Source organism: Acartia tonsa, chromosome 12 (assembly GCF_053477335.1).
Source record: "Acartia tonsa isolate MP-2025a chromosome 12, ASM5347733v1, whole genome shotgun sequence".
In the NCBI taxonomy this organism is placed as follows: Eukaryota; Metazoa; Arthropoda; class Copepoda; order Calanoida; family Acartiidae; genus Acartia; species Acartia tonsa.
The window spans coordinates 38565160-38578919 of NC_137271.1; the positions used below are offsets into that span (position 1 = coordinate 38565160).

General features: G+C 31.1%; 1 protein-coding gene across 4 annotated transcripts in view; it reads left to right on the top strand.

The window, feature by feature from the left end:
- LOC145334150 (uncharacterized) overlaps positions 1-13760 on the top strand; it is a 481948-nt gene that overhangs the window by 310917 nt on the left and 157271 nt on the right. For 2 of the 4 annotated variants that reach the window (XM_080179456.1, XM_080179454.1), the window contains exon 4: positions 6151-6168. The exons of the other annotated variants lie outside the window; for them this stretch is intronic. In XM_080179456.1, the coding sequence (XP_080035582.1) occupies positions 6151-6168 (18 nt within the window). The remainder of the gene's footprint in view (positions 1-6150; positions 6169-13760) is intronic. 4 annotated transcript variants of the gene reach the window in all.

A 13760-nucleotide genomic window follows, 5' to 3' on the forward strand; every position in this document is an offset into this window, starting at 1 on the left:
GGGGGGGGAGAAAGAGTTGTAGATTGCCATTGTTCTCTTCTCCTAATTCTTATGTAATTGTAATCATAATTAAAAGAAGACACAAAATAAAAATCCAATGAAAATTATTGAAATTAGCTCGGAAACTTTGTAGTTTGTTTATACGTGTGTTTCTTTTGGATTTACCCTCCAATCATAACAAACAAAATTACTCCTTTGGTATATTAGAATTATTCGTTTAAAAGTCTGACACTGTAAGTTTGAACTAACCAATCAAAATTCAATAAAATTACCCAAAGTTTTTAGGCCATCGAATAAGATAACTTCGGGTACCAGTGTAATTAAAGTCCTAAGCTTTCTTCCTCCTTTTTTGGTACTACTGTTTTTACTGTATAATACTTTACCATTCTTATTTAATATCCTTATTTTAAATTTCTGATCTAAAATTATCCAATACAAGTTTAATTATAATTGTAAGAAAATAACTGTTTTGGAGCGGTGTAACATCACTTACTCATAAAGTAGAATATATAAACGACATTTCCGCAAATTCAATTTTATAAAGTATTTTTTGTCAGATTTCGATATCTACTTATCTGATTGAGTTCTTCTTTCTTCATTCACAGAGATCATGTGATGGTTTTAAACTATTTAAGTATTAGTATGGTTTTAGACTATGTTTCTGCATTCCCAATATCTTGAATATTTTTGATACTAGGGGCACATCCGTAAATATTAATACAGCACAAGCTTCCTTTCATTCATTGTAGACTGACTTTTAGTGTAAATTTTGGCAATTATAGAACTCTTCTGTGATCACACTTTGGTGAAATTGATAGCACCCCCTGTTTGGAGCGTCCCTGTGAAAAAATGTCAATCATTTAACAATAGACAATGTAGATAGAGTATTAATCATTTTCATATATCTGGATATAATGTCTAATATCCCAAATAGTAGCCAATTACGTGAATATACAGGGGTTTAATTAGATTTTTGTAATGGCTATGAAAGATAGAGGTATAATTTTTCTAAATTTTTATATGGTATGTTTGACTCTTTAATAAAATTGGTAGCCAAACAGTGCCGTGACTGCTTAATATGCATTTTAACTTGTAGAAAAGTTATCGACAATATGAACATTAATATAAAGCAATATTTGAAACATAGAATTAGTCATCTATAGTCTTATGTCTCTTATCTTTTAATACTCTACTTAGAAGCACTAGGTACTCAGTAGTGAGATAGTCCAGAATTTTTTTTGTTGTGAAAAATAATCAGAAATCGAAGCTACTCTGTGATTTACTATGTCTATCTGTATTAGTTTCTAGTATTTTGATAGAATTTATAGGACATTTCAGAATAAAGTAATATTTTAAAGGGAATATGAAACAAAGGGGTGTAAATTGATCATGAGAGAGTGGAGTTACCCTCCCCCAAAATAGTTTTAAACTCTCCCTTTACCTATAAGAAGCTTTACTGTAAAGGAAACCCATATCGGTTCACCGGTTCGCGATATCCTTCACTTCACACAAACAGACAGACATCATGTTATATTTATATAATGTTTGATATAATTGTCCTTGTTTAAGATGAAAAGAGCTATTCTTTTTATAATTTATACATTGTTTTTATGTCTTTTTAATGGATGTAGAATATACGTGGATGATAGCACAGGAGAAAAATTGTCGTCAATTTAGGTTGCAATTGGTCGGGCCTTTTATCTAGCAGGAGAAAAGAGGATGGGTTAAAGGAGGGGGATAGGGGATATCTTTATTTTAGCCCGCTGCGGAGTTCACTTTATTATAGAACATGAAAATCTGGTGTAAGATCCAAGTAGTTATACATCCATTGACTTTTCCTTCCTACTTTAAGAAATTTCACACCTTTATATTAAATAAGACGGTGTGCGTTCACAGTAGCACATGTAGCAAATAATCAAATTAGCAGAAATTCATATTAATACTAACTGTCTTTTCCCATTTGCTTAACTCTCATGATTAAACTCTCTTACTTATTTCTAACAAAGGTTCTCTAAAATTTGAAATGTATGTTCGTCCGTCAGTCTTTTGGGAGAAAAGGTATTTTCTATTTTATGAAATTTCCTGTGCTATAGACCATCCAGTTTATAATTTGCTTGGTCTGTCAGTCTGTTTGTCATTCATGCCACTTAAGACATTTATATACAAAAGCATCGTGATTTTGTATTTATTTATTTGTATATTCATTTTATCCATTTATCCATCCATGATTTTTTGGTGCTTATTAACTTATGGATGTTGTTATCCTTGTTGTCTTTTTTTGGGATTATGAAACACTGAGCGTAAGTGAATACACATCCAAATTAAGTATTGACAATAAAATTCTAAGTTCTTACAGTACTTTATATGTAGAGAAATCTTTCCCTTTATAACCATTTATTATCGGTGTGAAATCACTTACACAAAAAGACGTGTTTTCAATTCCAAATGTTTGCCTATACATTAAAACATATGTCTTTTTTGGGGGGAGGGGGGGGGGGGTTGGATTGATATTATCTGTGGTATTAAAGATAGGTGTCTGATTTTTCTTGTGAAGATTCCTTTGACAATGGAGCATCTCCTTTAGACGGATTATAAGTGTGATTTTCACGGCTGTTAGTTAAGATAGCTGTCTGAATTTTACTTTCTTTGACGCGATTAATGGAACACCCTAATTTACTTGTATAACATATTTGAAATCAGTATCATCATAAAAAAAACAGATATAAGCTTTTTCAAATATATATTAAAACCTGCATTGTACGTACCAATATAAAGTCTTTTTGAGAATCATGTGCATCTATAGGTCCAGTGGTTTCAGAGATATTGCTTGACATACTTACATACAACTTAATACTTTGATTTTTAGGACAAAAGTTCCCTATTCTAGTTCAACCTTGATTTTCTTAATAAATATATGTATGTCAATGAAAGTATGGAAATATAACTTATTCCTAATAATTAACATTATAATCTTATTTAAGAAAGTTGTTTTAAATAAGGGATATTTTAAGCTTAAAAGGCAAACTATACATTGCTTGATCCATACTGTTGCTTCACTCAAAAGGGGTAGTTTCACGAAATGCATTTGAACTTAATTTAATGAACCGCATATTTTTCCTCGTTAATTGGTTAAACTGTATTTATATAGCATATAATTGAAAGAATTCAAATTTTTTACCACGTAGTTTTTAAAATATCAAGACTTGAAAAATGTCTTTTTAAATTGCATGTCACAAAGGACGATTTTCAAGTCTTGATATTTTCAAAACTACGTGGTAGAAAATTGAAATTCTTTCAATTATATGCCATATAAATACAGTTTAACCCATTAACTAGCAAAAAATATGCGGTTCACTAAATTAAGTTCAAAAACATTTCATGAAACTACCCCTTTCGTATTTTGTCTTTAGGGGGCAAGACAATGGATATACATTCCTAATGATGATAAACAAAGGTACCGCTACTGTAGTTTAAAATTATTAGTTAAAAAGTTTGGACACTCCTACAGCATTCTAACTAATCCTTCGAAATTCAAAAAGCACCTGAAGTTTTTGTGTCAATGAATAAGATAACATGGTTTGAAAACTTAAGGTATCTTTGTAATTTACAGTACAGTGTCCACTCCCTCCCTGGATTAACCGTTCTTTTAAAGAACATAGTCTTAGTGAAGATAAAGAAATCTAGCCCTTGTCTTACTTTAGAGTGGCAGAAAATTCTTAAGGCATATTAAGTATATGTAATCTATAATACAAAGTAGCTTGATGTCTGTCTGTCTGTCCGTCCGTCTGTCCGTCTGAAGCTTAAGATGTCGGTAACCACTAAACCGATCGGATTCTACTCTTTAGGGAATATACCTACTGGTCCTGTGGTGTTTTTAGACTATTTTCTTGGGGGGTGGGACACCCCCAACCCCCCAAAAAACAAAAAAATCCCCCCCCCCATTTTTTTTCCTTTTTTTTGCAGAACATTTCCTTGGTCCTTTTTTTGCATTTCCCTGGTCCTTTTACGAATTTCGCCTTAATTTTTTTATCATCTCTTGGGGCAAAGCCCCTAGAGGCTAGGGGCGAAACCGCTAGTTATTAAATATAGCAAAGCGTTTGAACATATGATAGAGAATATAAATTTTATTCTGATTGTGTAAGTCTGTTGAATGATAAGTACTTAGATAAAGAATAACTCCTAAGGGACTGTAGACTATGTTTTATTATTATCAGGAATCTTTAGGGATAAGACAATGGACGATAAATTAATGTAAAACCCCACTTAGGAAAAATAATATTACCACTTCTATTTTGTAAAAGTATTGGTAGAAAAGTAAGGGTACAGCTAGTTTGAACAACCCAATCAATGTGTATAAATGTTCCCCAAAGTTTTAAATTCCATCCAATAATAAAAAAAAACTTTGAACACCAGTATTATTTACATTCCAATGTTCCCTCCCTCCCTGTCAAATGAAATCTTTTTCTGGGACGAGAGTTGGGACGAACGAACATATTTTCTCGTATTCATTCGAATCCGGTGGATAGGAACCGGTTCTCATCCATATGAAAAAACTATGTCTAGCATCGTATTATATCCAGCTTTCTATGAATATAAAAAAGTACAATCATAGGATTAAAGCCAGTTTTTTTTAGCCCGTGCCTTCGGCACTTCGGGGCTAAAAAACTGGTTTTAATCTTATAATTGTACAATCTATATCTGCGGAAAGCTGTTTATAATACGATGCCAGAAATAACTATTCCAAATGTTGAACCACCCTATTAAACATGTGAGTTATCCAATGCGTCGACTTATCCATCTTTGTACTTGTCAATTTTAAACTCCACCGTTTTTTAAACGTTCTTGCAAAACAAAACAAAAAGTATTTTTAGCTTAAAATTTTGATATTCTAAACCGATTAAGTTCTTTAATGCACAAAGGTTACAGGATGGTTTTAGGCTATTTTTTTTATTTGATTTTTTGGTGGGCTTTAGGCTATTTTATCCGCTATTTTTATTATATTCTAATGTATTTTCTTACTATTTTAGGTATGTTGAAACAGATTTATCTCTAATTTTAAGAATCATCAAATTTTAGGATTTGAAATACACTATCTTATACTAATACTCACTATTAAATGTTTTCCTTATTGATTGATTTTAAAACTAAACTGCAATAGCAAGGACAGTTATGTCCATAAAAAGCGCAGCAATAACAATAAAACTGCATTTTATTCAATATTTTGTTATTTTTAAAAAGATTCGTCTATAGACAAGGAAATACAGTTATTTAGGCTATTTTTATACTCTTCCAGAATAACGAACGTACATACGAGTCCTAATTATAGATTAGCTACGCTACAAAAAAATTCACATTAAACTAAAATAAAAGTGTGCAATGTATGATTTATTTATTAAAATATCTTTAAACCAATGCCAAGAATTTTTTTTTATTTATCTTCAATTTGACTTTCTATTTCTCATATTTCAAAACTTTTAGCTTATGCCACTAAAAACACTTACTTAACAATGCTTTTATGCACTTAGTATTGGGTAATTTCCCCTAAACTTAAAGTGGATCACTAAAAAGGAATTTTGATGCCTTTTTAGGTATAGTAATGGTTTTCAAAGCCCTGCATGGAAAAAGTTACCATAAGAACTAAAACTTATTGTAAAAAAAGATGTGATTTTTATGGTCCACATTTTGTTTTGGGGGATAGGGCCGCTTATTATTTCAAAGATTAACACAGGGATTTAGGGGTAGGTAAATAATAGTTTAATTCAACCACCCCCCCCCCCGCTCCTGAAAAACTACAGTAACTTCCCCAAAAAGATGAATATCAATTTTTACCCCCCACTTGTATCTAAAGAAAAAGTTATTTTAAACTTCAATGAATAAATTTTTTTCCCAAAGTTATTCTCTTATTTACTTACTCCTTGATTTAACCCTTTGATGCCGAGACGCACAATATTTTATAGTAAAGATGCCTTATTTCTTACATTTCTTATTGTTGGCTGTATTAAAGGTTATTTAATATTTTTGTTTTCTGTAAAATCAAAAATTTCTTTTAATTTAATTTTAAGAAACCTTTTTTTATAGCCAATACATACTAACAATAGGACATTTTTTGTTCTTTATTAATCTCTGTAATATTATTTGCTGCTATGGCAGGTGTCGGCTTGGTACAGGGTATGTAAACTTTCCTTCTAAGCACGCAACTTATCCCCTATCCATGTTTATTAGGATATATAAGTTGGTAAGAATTTTAATGTTAGAGAGAGATTTAAAATCTGCCTCAAATTTTAAGGATTTTTTTTATAAAATTCGTTTTTTGTATAATTCTTTATCTAAAAGCGGAAAAAACATTTTAAGTTTATTAATTTTGACATCCGTGATAGGTGGATTGAAAACTACCTTCGCTCTAATTGGTTGAAAGATGTACGACACTTCAGCTTCTCCAATCAGAGCACAGATAGTTATCAATCCACCAATCACAGATGTCAAAATTAATTAACTTAAATTGTATTTCCGCTTTTAGATCAAGAATTATACAAAAAATGAATTTAAAAAAAAACTTTAAATTTGATGCAGATTTCAAATCTCCCTCTAACATTAAAATTCTTTCCAACTTATATATCTTAATGTTTATGTCTTGTCTGTGATTCAACCCTTTTACAATTTTTTTCTATGTATTGCCTAAAATGGATTTTGAAAATATTGATGGCTAAAAAAGAAATATTATTTTTATATCCTATCTTTATGTGTACCTTTAATTATTTTTTGTCTTTGAATGTTAAAGCATGCTTTTCGAATGTCCTAGCTATGACTTTATTGTTTAATTTATGATGTTTTTTTTTTATTTTGCATGATTTGTTGATTTTTAGTTAATATTTATTTGTTTATGGTATTCTGTTGATATAATGTATGTTGATAATATAAAACATACAGAATGAGTCACTTTTGCCTATTAGAATTTCTGTTTTTTTGTTAAAAAATACACCAAAGGGGTAGTTTCACGAAAGGCATTTGAACTTAAGTTAGTGAACCGCATTTTTTTTCCTGGTTAATTGGTTAAACTACATTTATATGGCATATATTTGAAAGAATTTCAATTTTCTACCACGTAGTTTTTAAAATATCAAGACTTGAAAATCGACTTTTAACCCATTAACTAGCAAAAAATATGCGGTTCACTAAATTAAGTTTAAATGCATTTCGTGAAACTACCCCTTTATATTTCATAAATTTCTCCTAAAACAAAGGCGCATTATAAATTCATTAAAAGTGTGATGATTTTTTCGGTAGTATTTTATGCTTTTTAAATAGTTTTATTACTAGAAATACCTTTTATTGGCTTGTACCTAAAAAAAAATTATGTATTTTTTAACAGAGAAACAACTTTATTCGTTTTATATGTATAAGAGTTACTGTTCAGTTTTTTTTCTTCAAGCGTAAGGAAAAAGTTGCAATGAAATTGTTTTGATTGATTTCATGTTATTCTACATGGTCGAAAGAGTAATTCCAATAAGAATGGTTATTTTAAATAATTATAATTAGGGTTGGGCCGGATACTTTTTGGCTGGATACCGGATATCTGGCTGATTTCTAAACCTGAATATCAGGTTCCGGCCGGATATCTGGCAAACGTTCGATATCCGGCAAATTACCGGATATCCGGCCGGATAACCGGATATTCGGCGTCGAAAATCAGTCGGATATCATGTAACCGGATAGTTTTAATATCCGGTATCCGGCCGGATATTCAAAATGACCGGATAACCGGCCAGATCGGATATCCGGCCCAACCCTAATTATAATTTGTAGTAGGATTTTAGTTTATCCTGTGCCTCTAAGGAAAGAGGCGACATTGGACTGTATAATATACTGGCACCCAAAGTGTTATGAGCGCGTTATCTTATTCGTTGACTCAAAAACTTTGGGAACTTTTATTATATCTTGATATGTTTATACAAACTAGCAGTGTCCAAACTTCCCAACTAATGATTTCAATCAACTTTCGGATTAATTTTGTCAAACAACATTGGGTATGTACATTAATTTAATGTCACTTAAGAAATGATTTATTTGACTGACAGAATGTGACTCTATGGATGTTTGTAAATTGTTGAGCAAAGAAGTACTGACATTGAAACTTATTTCCTGTTAACTCGTCCCTGCCAATAGATATCATTTACATAGAATGTAAAAAAAAGGTGTTTAACCCCCCCCCCCAAAAAAAAAAAAAAAAATTTTAAACCTTTCAGTTTAACCCCATTCTCCCCTTAAATAAAAAGCTTAGACGTCATTAAATCAATGTGTATTGGAATAGGGATCTAAAGGTATAAGACAATGGATGGTAAATTGATATAAATCCAAAAGGATCAAATTTAATAAGAGTACCCAAAGTTTTGAATGATCTGGGAGAGCATAGTTTGAAAACTTGGGGTACCAAAGCAATTTAGTATTTACAGTTCAAAGTCTCTTTACTCCTTTACTTTTGATAATGATTTTTTTAAATTGTACAAATCTTTACCTTAAACATACTTATGAACATAGTTGTCTTTTTATAATTTATGTAATATTTGATCGAATTAAAATATAATCTTATCAAAAAGCCATTTTAATTAAAATGTCAGTTCAATTAAAAAATTTAAATCTAGACCCATTTTTCCCTTTCAAAATAAAACAGTATTTTTTTTCAGGGAGTAAGGGAGGGGACAATGGATCGAATATTCAATTTTCAAGGAGTCTCAGACTTTGGGGACTGGCTTAAAGGGAATGTGCACGAATACAGCAGATTCTTACTGATTTTGGGGACTTGCGCATCAATGCCCCGCTAACTAGCTGAGCTAGTCTTGAATATGCAGACAGAAAAGTTTGTTATTTATCGCTGGTTTTAACAAATATTTTTTCCCAAGAAAATGTCTTTTCATGTATAGAAACTCTACTGTGATATTTATGTATTAAATAATCTAAGAACCGCTTGAATTAAGGGGTCAGTTATAAATATATCAGAGGGGTTGAGGTAGTTCTAAACAAGATTTTTCTAGTGATTAATTACAGAATGTTTACTACATTGTGATGTGTTGATAATTTAATTTTCAAGTAAATGATTTTTTTCTTAGAACTAATTTTGTTCTAAATTAGGTTACCATGATCCCTTTACAATTTTGGTAAAATTTACTTGAAAAATCTGGTTTTTATTGCTTTTCAGCGAACCCTCTTAAATTGAATTAATTGCCCATTGTCCCCTCCCTTACTCCCTGATTTTTTTTGCATTGAATGAAAAAAATCAGGGAGTAGACAATGGATAATAAATTATTTTTCCCCATTATTTTTTGTGAGATTTGGATCATATATATTGGGAGGAAGAAAGGGTTGGAGATTAGTTTTACTGCCAATGACCTCCCCTTTCTATCCCTTAAAAAAATTTGCGCCGCGTTGAAAGATGTCTATGTTGATATTTTTTGTAGATTTTCTTCAATCCTACAAAAAAAATAACGTTAATAGAACATTTATTGAACATTCTTTGTATAGAAGTAATATCTGGTGCATATAGTAGTAGGCCAATGCATTCCCCTATAGTAAAACTTTTGTGTTAATTTTACTAAATGTCGACGTTAATTGAGGCAAATTAACTATGGTATTGAATATTTTTTTTGTACGAAAGAAATCAAATTTAAATCTGAACAATCTGGCAATCGATAATTTTAGCAGTTTTGCAGAAATATATTTTTCAATTTTCCCCATTTAAAAGTTGCAAAACTGAGAGAGAGGGACTCATTAACCTATTGAATTTTAATCAGATATTCGTCTGCTCGTGGCTCTCAACTAGGGAATCAAGGAAAATACAAAAATAGTGAACTTGGGTAAAAAGCAGTCATTCAGCTCAACTGCTTATACATATGAATTCTAAAATGTGCTCTTTGGTCTGGGAAATCATCACAAGAAATTTCAAAAGCCTATTTTTAAACATATGAATAATTGCATTTTTATTTAATATAATTATCCTGAAAATAAAATATGTTCTCCCCTCATACCCCAATTTTTTTGGATGTTAGTCTAGTTTACTGTCATCTGATCAAATAGCTTAAAACCTGCTACTAATGGAAACACTTGCATCCAACTACTTAAGGATTTATAGGAAATTTGGCAACCCTGAAAAAGTTTTAAGGCCACCCTGGTGCAAAAATGTTTTAAATGCACTTGACTGCGACACAATGCAGGGATCTCTAGGGATAAGACAATACTCGAATGATCCCGTATAATAATAAACAAAATTACCCTTTCTTTAGATTCAAATTATTGGTTTATACTTACAACTATTAGTTTGGAACAAACAAATTCAAGTACTCAACAGTTTTTGGCCAACAAATAAGATAAAATGGTTATAAAACTTTGGGTCCCAGTGTAATTTACAGTGCAATGTCCCCTCCATCCCTGGAGACATGCCTGCGACGCTGTGTCAGCAGAGATATCGCAGTTATACAGGAATAGGGACAATCCTGCATTGAAATTCTTGCTTTTTGGAAAAATTAGAATTAAGATTAATTTTTTTATTAGAAATATTTGTTTTGGATGTTTTTGGATTTACTTAGCCATCGAGTTGCTTTACATCTCAAACAAAAAGTCATTTATTCAATAAAAGAAAGAAAGAACTTATTTATGATTGCTTTACATTTATTTTCTATTCAAAACTAGATTTCTGCAATTTCTTGATGACTTAATTTTTAACAAGAATATTAATTATGTTTTGAAAACTGCACTTTAATCATAATTAATAATTATCATTCGCCAATGTTTTTAGAAAAAAATGTTAAAAGTTAGATGGTTCAGGGATATCAGGCGACTTATTACACTAGTCCCCAAAGTTTTATATTAACGTTTCATATTTGTTGGCTTAACAACTTTGGGGACTTTTATCGAATTCGAATTGGTTTGTTCATATAGTTTAGTGTCCAAACTTTTTAACCACTAATTGTAATCTACAGAAGGGGTGAATTTATGTATCATCATTGGGGATCGACCAATGTTTTATCCCTTTAGATCCCTGGGGTGAGGAGAGGGGGATGCTTCTGATCAATTGTTCATCCCCCTTGATACTAAGTTTATAAAGTTAATGATTTTTTGATTCTCAATAAAATATTTAGTCCTTAGTAATTATAATCCTTATAAAAATGTTGTAATTATCAATTTTAAATGTTAAAATCTGGCACTAAACACAAGGTGTGTCCGCTAAACAACCAAATATTATGGTAATCATTATTGGCTTTTTGAAGAATATTTAGCTGTAATAAGGAAATTTTCTTTTAAAGAAAAAACTGTTTGCCCCCAACTGTATTGTTTGCAATACTAAAACATGCCCTTGAATGGACCAAATAGTTCTTACTATATGAATATTAAATTATTTTTGCTATTTTAAATTATTATCTTTATTGTATGAGATCGTTTTTGAATATTTTATCTAGTCGAGATTTCATAGCATTCCATACACTTTAATTATCATGTCAATTTTAATTTTTAAAGATGTTGGTGGAGAGGGGGCACGGGTGTGAGCGTTTCATATTCAAAATAGTCCCTACACTAAATGTTCCTTAGTAAGAAATAATTTTTTTTGGACTCATGTACGGACTAACATACCCTAATTATAGAGAATCTTTGTCACATCGTAAAAACATCTTGCTTCGTCTAATTTTAATATGAAGTGTGATTTGTTGTGGTTTAGTATTTTCTATTAACATTTTTTTATCTTATGCAACATTTGAAAAAAAATATTATATTATGATATCGCAGCTACTCTACTATTGGGAAAATTATAACGTCCATAAGTAGCAAAGCAAAAACAAGAAAGAAAGAAAGATATGATGATAAAGGGAAAATCACAAAACCTTTTCATATCAAAATATTAAAATCTTTTGATGTATGAGCGACAGACCAAAAAAGTTGTATATTTTAGGGTTGGCAATCCGTATCCGAATCCGGAATCCGGGATCCGCCAAATTTTTGGGCAATTTTGGAATCCGAAATCTGTTTTTTAATAGCGGATTTGGATTCTTAATTGGTAGGCTAAAATTAGTTTTTCTTTCAACTCCCCCTTTTTGAAGGCAAATATTATCATCATTTAAAATCTGGTTCAATTCTCGGAAGTAAATTATAGAAAAAAACAAGAATATTAATTTTTAGGACATTTGTAGCACTTAAATTTTTAATTTTTTTATGAAAAACTTGTAAAATATTGCTAGAAACCGAAATCCGAATCCGGAATCCGCCAAAAATAAGAATCCGAAATCCGAGAGAATCCGCCATTTTTTTTGACGGACTCTTGTAAGAATCCGAATCCGGTCTTAAAATTTGACAGATTGCCATACCTAGAATACTTGTCTGCCTTTTAAATGTTATCTTTATAAAAATGGCAGTATATCCCAAAAAGCAGCCATGAAAATCACATTTCCTCCATTTTGCGTTATAGACAGACTGACGGAAAAATTGGATTATAGAGCATATTCGTTGCTAAAAAGAAGAAAATTATTTATCTTTATTATGTGATCAAATGTTGTCTTATTTTGAAGAAGCTAATTTGGTGGCAAAAAAATTGTCAAATGATGATATATTTCAATTTGAAAAGGCGTTGTCTTTTTTAATTGATTGTTTATGTAAAAGTGCTTAAAAAATTATGTTAAAAGTTTTTTTTTTATGGAGGACAACTGTTTCATGGACATTGTTGACATTTTCAAAACAGTGAACTGTGAAATATTTTATTAAGATTAGTAAAAATGCAGGGGTTTTCGTCGTATTTCCACAGTAGTTTTTCTCCTATTTCTAGCCCCTGCAGGGGGCTCTTACACTGCGAGGCCAATTGCAAAACCCTGCGGGGCATTCACCTAAAGTAACTTATCCTAACCTAAAATAACCCATCAAAAGCTACTGTGAAAATACGACGAAAAGCGTTGCCACGAAAGAGACTATACCCAAAATGGATGCTTTGGTTGGCTTGTATGAACATAATAACAAAACCTCAACATTTTGGCATTTATCTTTTTTCCTTATAGACTCATTTTAAGAAAAATACATACTTAGTGTAATGTTGAACTTGTGGTTGCGCCCCTAGCACCGAGGGCTATGGCTTTTTGTTACAAAACAGAAACAAAAAAGCCTAAAACCAGCCTCAGACTTATAGCTATAGCCTAAAAGAATCCTGGGATCTTTGTAAAGCTTCCCAAAAATGGAGAACTCCAGCGGTCCAGCGGTTAATCTTGATCCCTTTCTTCCCCCCAAAGGCAAAGTTTCGAACAAACAAACGTCTTTTCTAAACTAAAGTGATCAACGTTACTAAATTGATTTGGTTATGTTTTGAGGTTATCCTTCCATAAAATATGTTAAATTTGTGTCAAAGTGAATATGAGGCAAAAAGAGTCGACACAAATGAAATCTATAAAAATGATGTTTCACATTTTTACGTTTTTTTAATACAAACTTTTCAGCTTTTAAAAGCAATCTATATCTTATTCTTTAGAAAATATAAAACCGTATAGGGATATGAGTTATAGCCTAGTTTAGACTGTAAAAAGACATACCAGACATCGCGCAATTTTTTTGTGTCAGTTTCCCGTATTTTTCAAATTGGACCCCTGGATTTGCGTGCGCTTTTTCCAGATGTTGTTCTCATTTTAGATATGAAAACTAGGGATGAGGGGACTTTTTATCTAAAATTATACTGGCTCCAAAAGTTAAAATAATTACTTTTTTTAGTTTATGAAAAATATTGGCTAGCTGTATTCAAA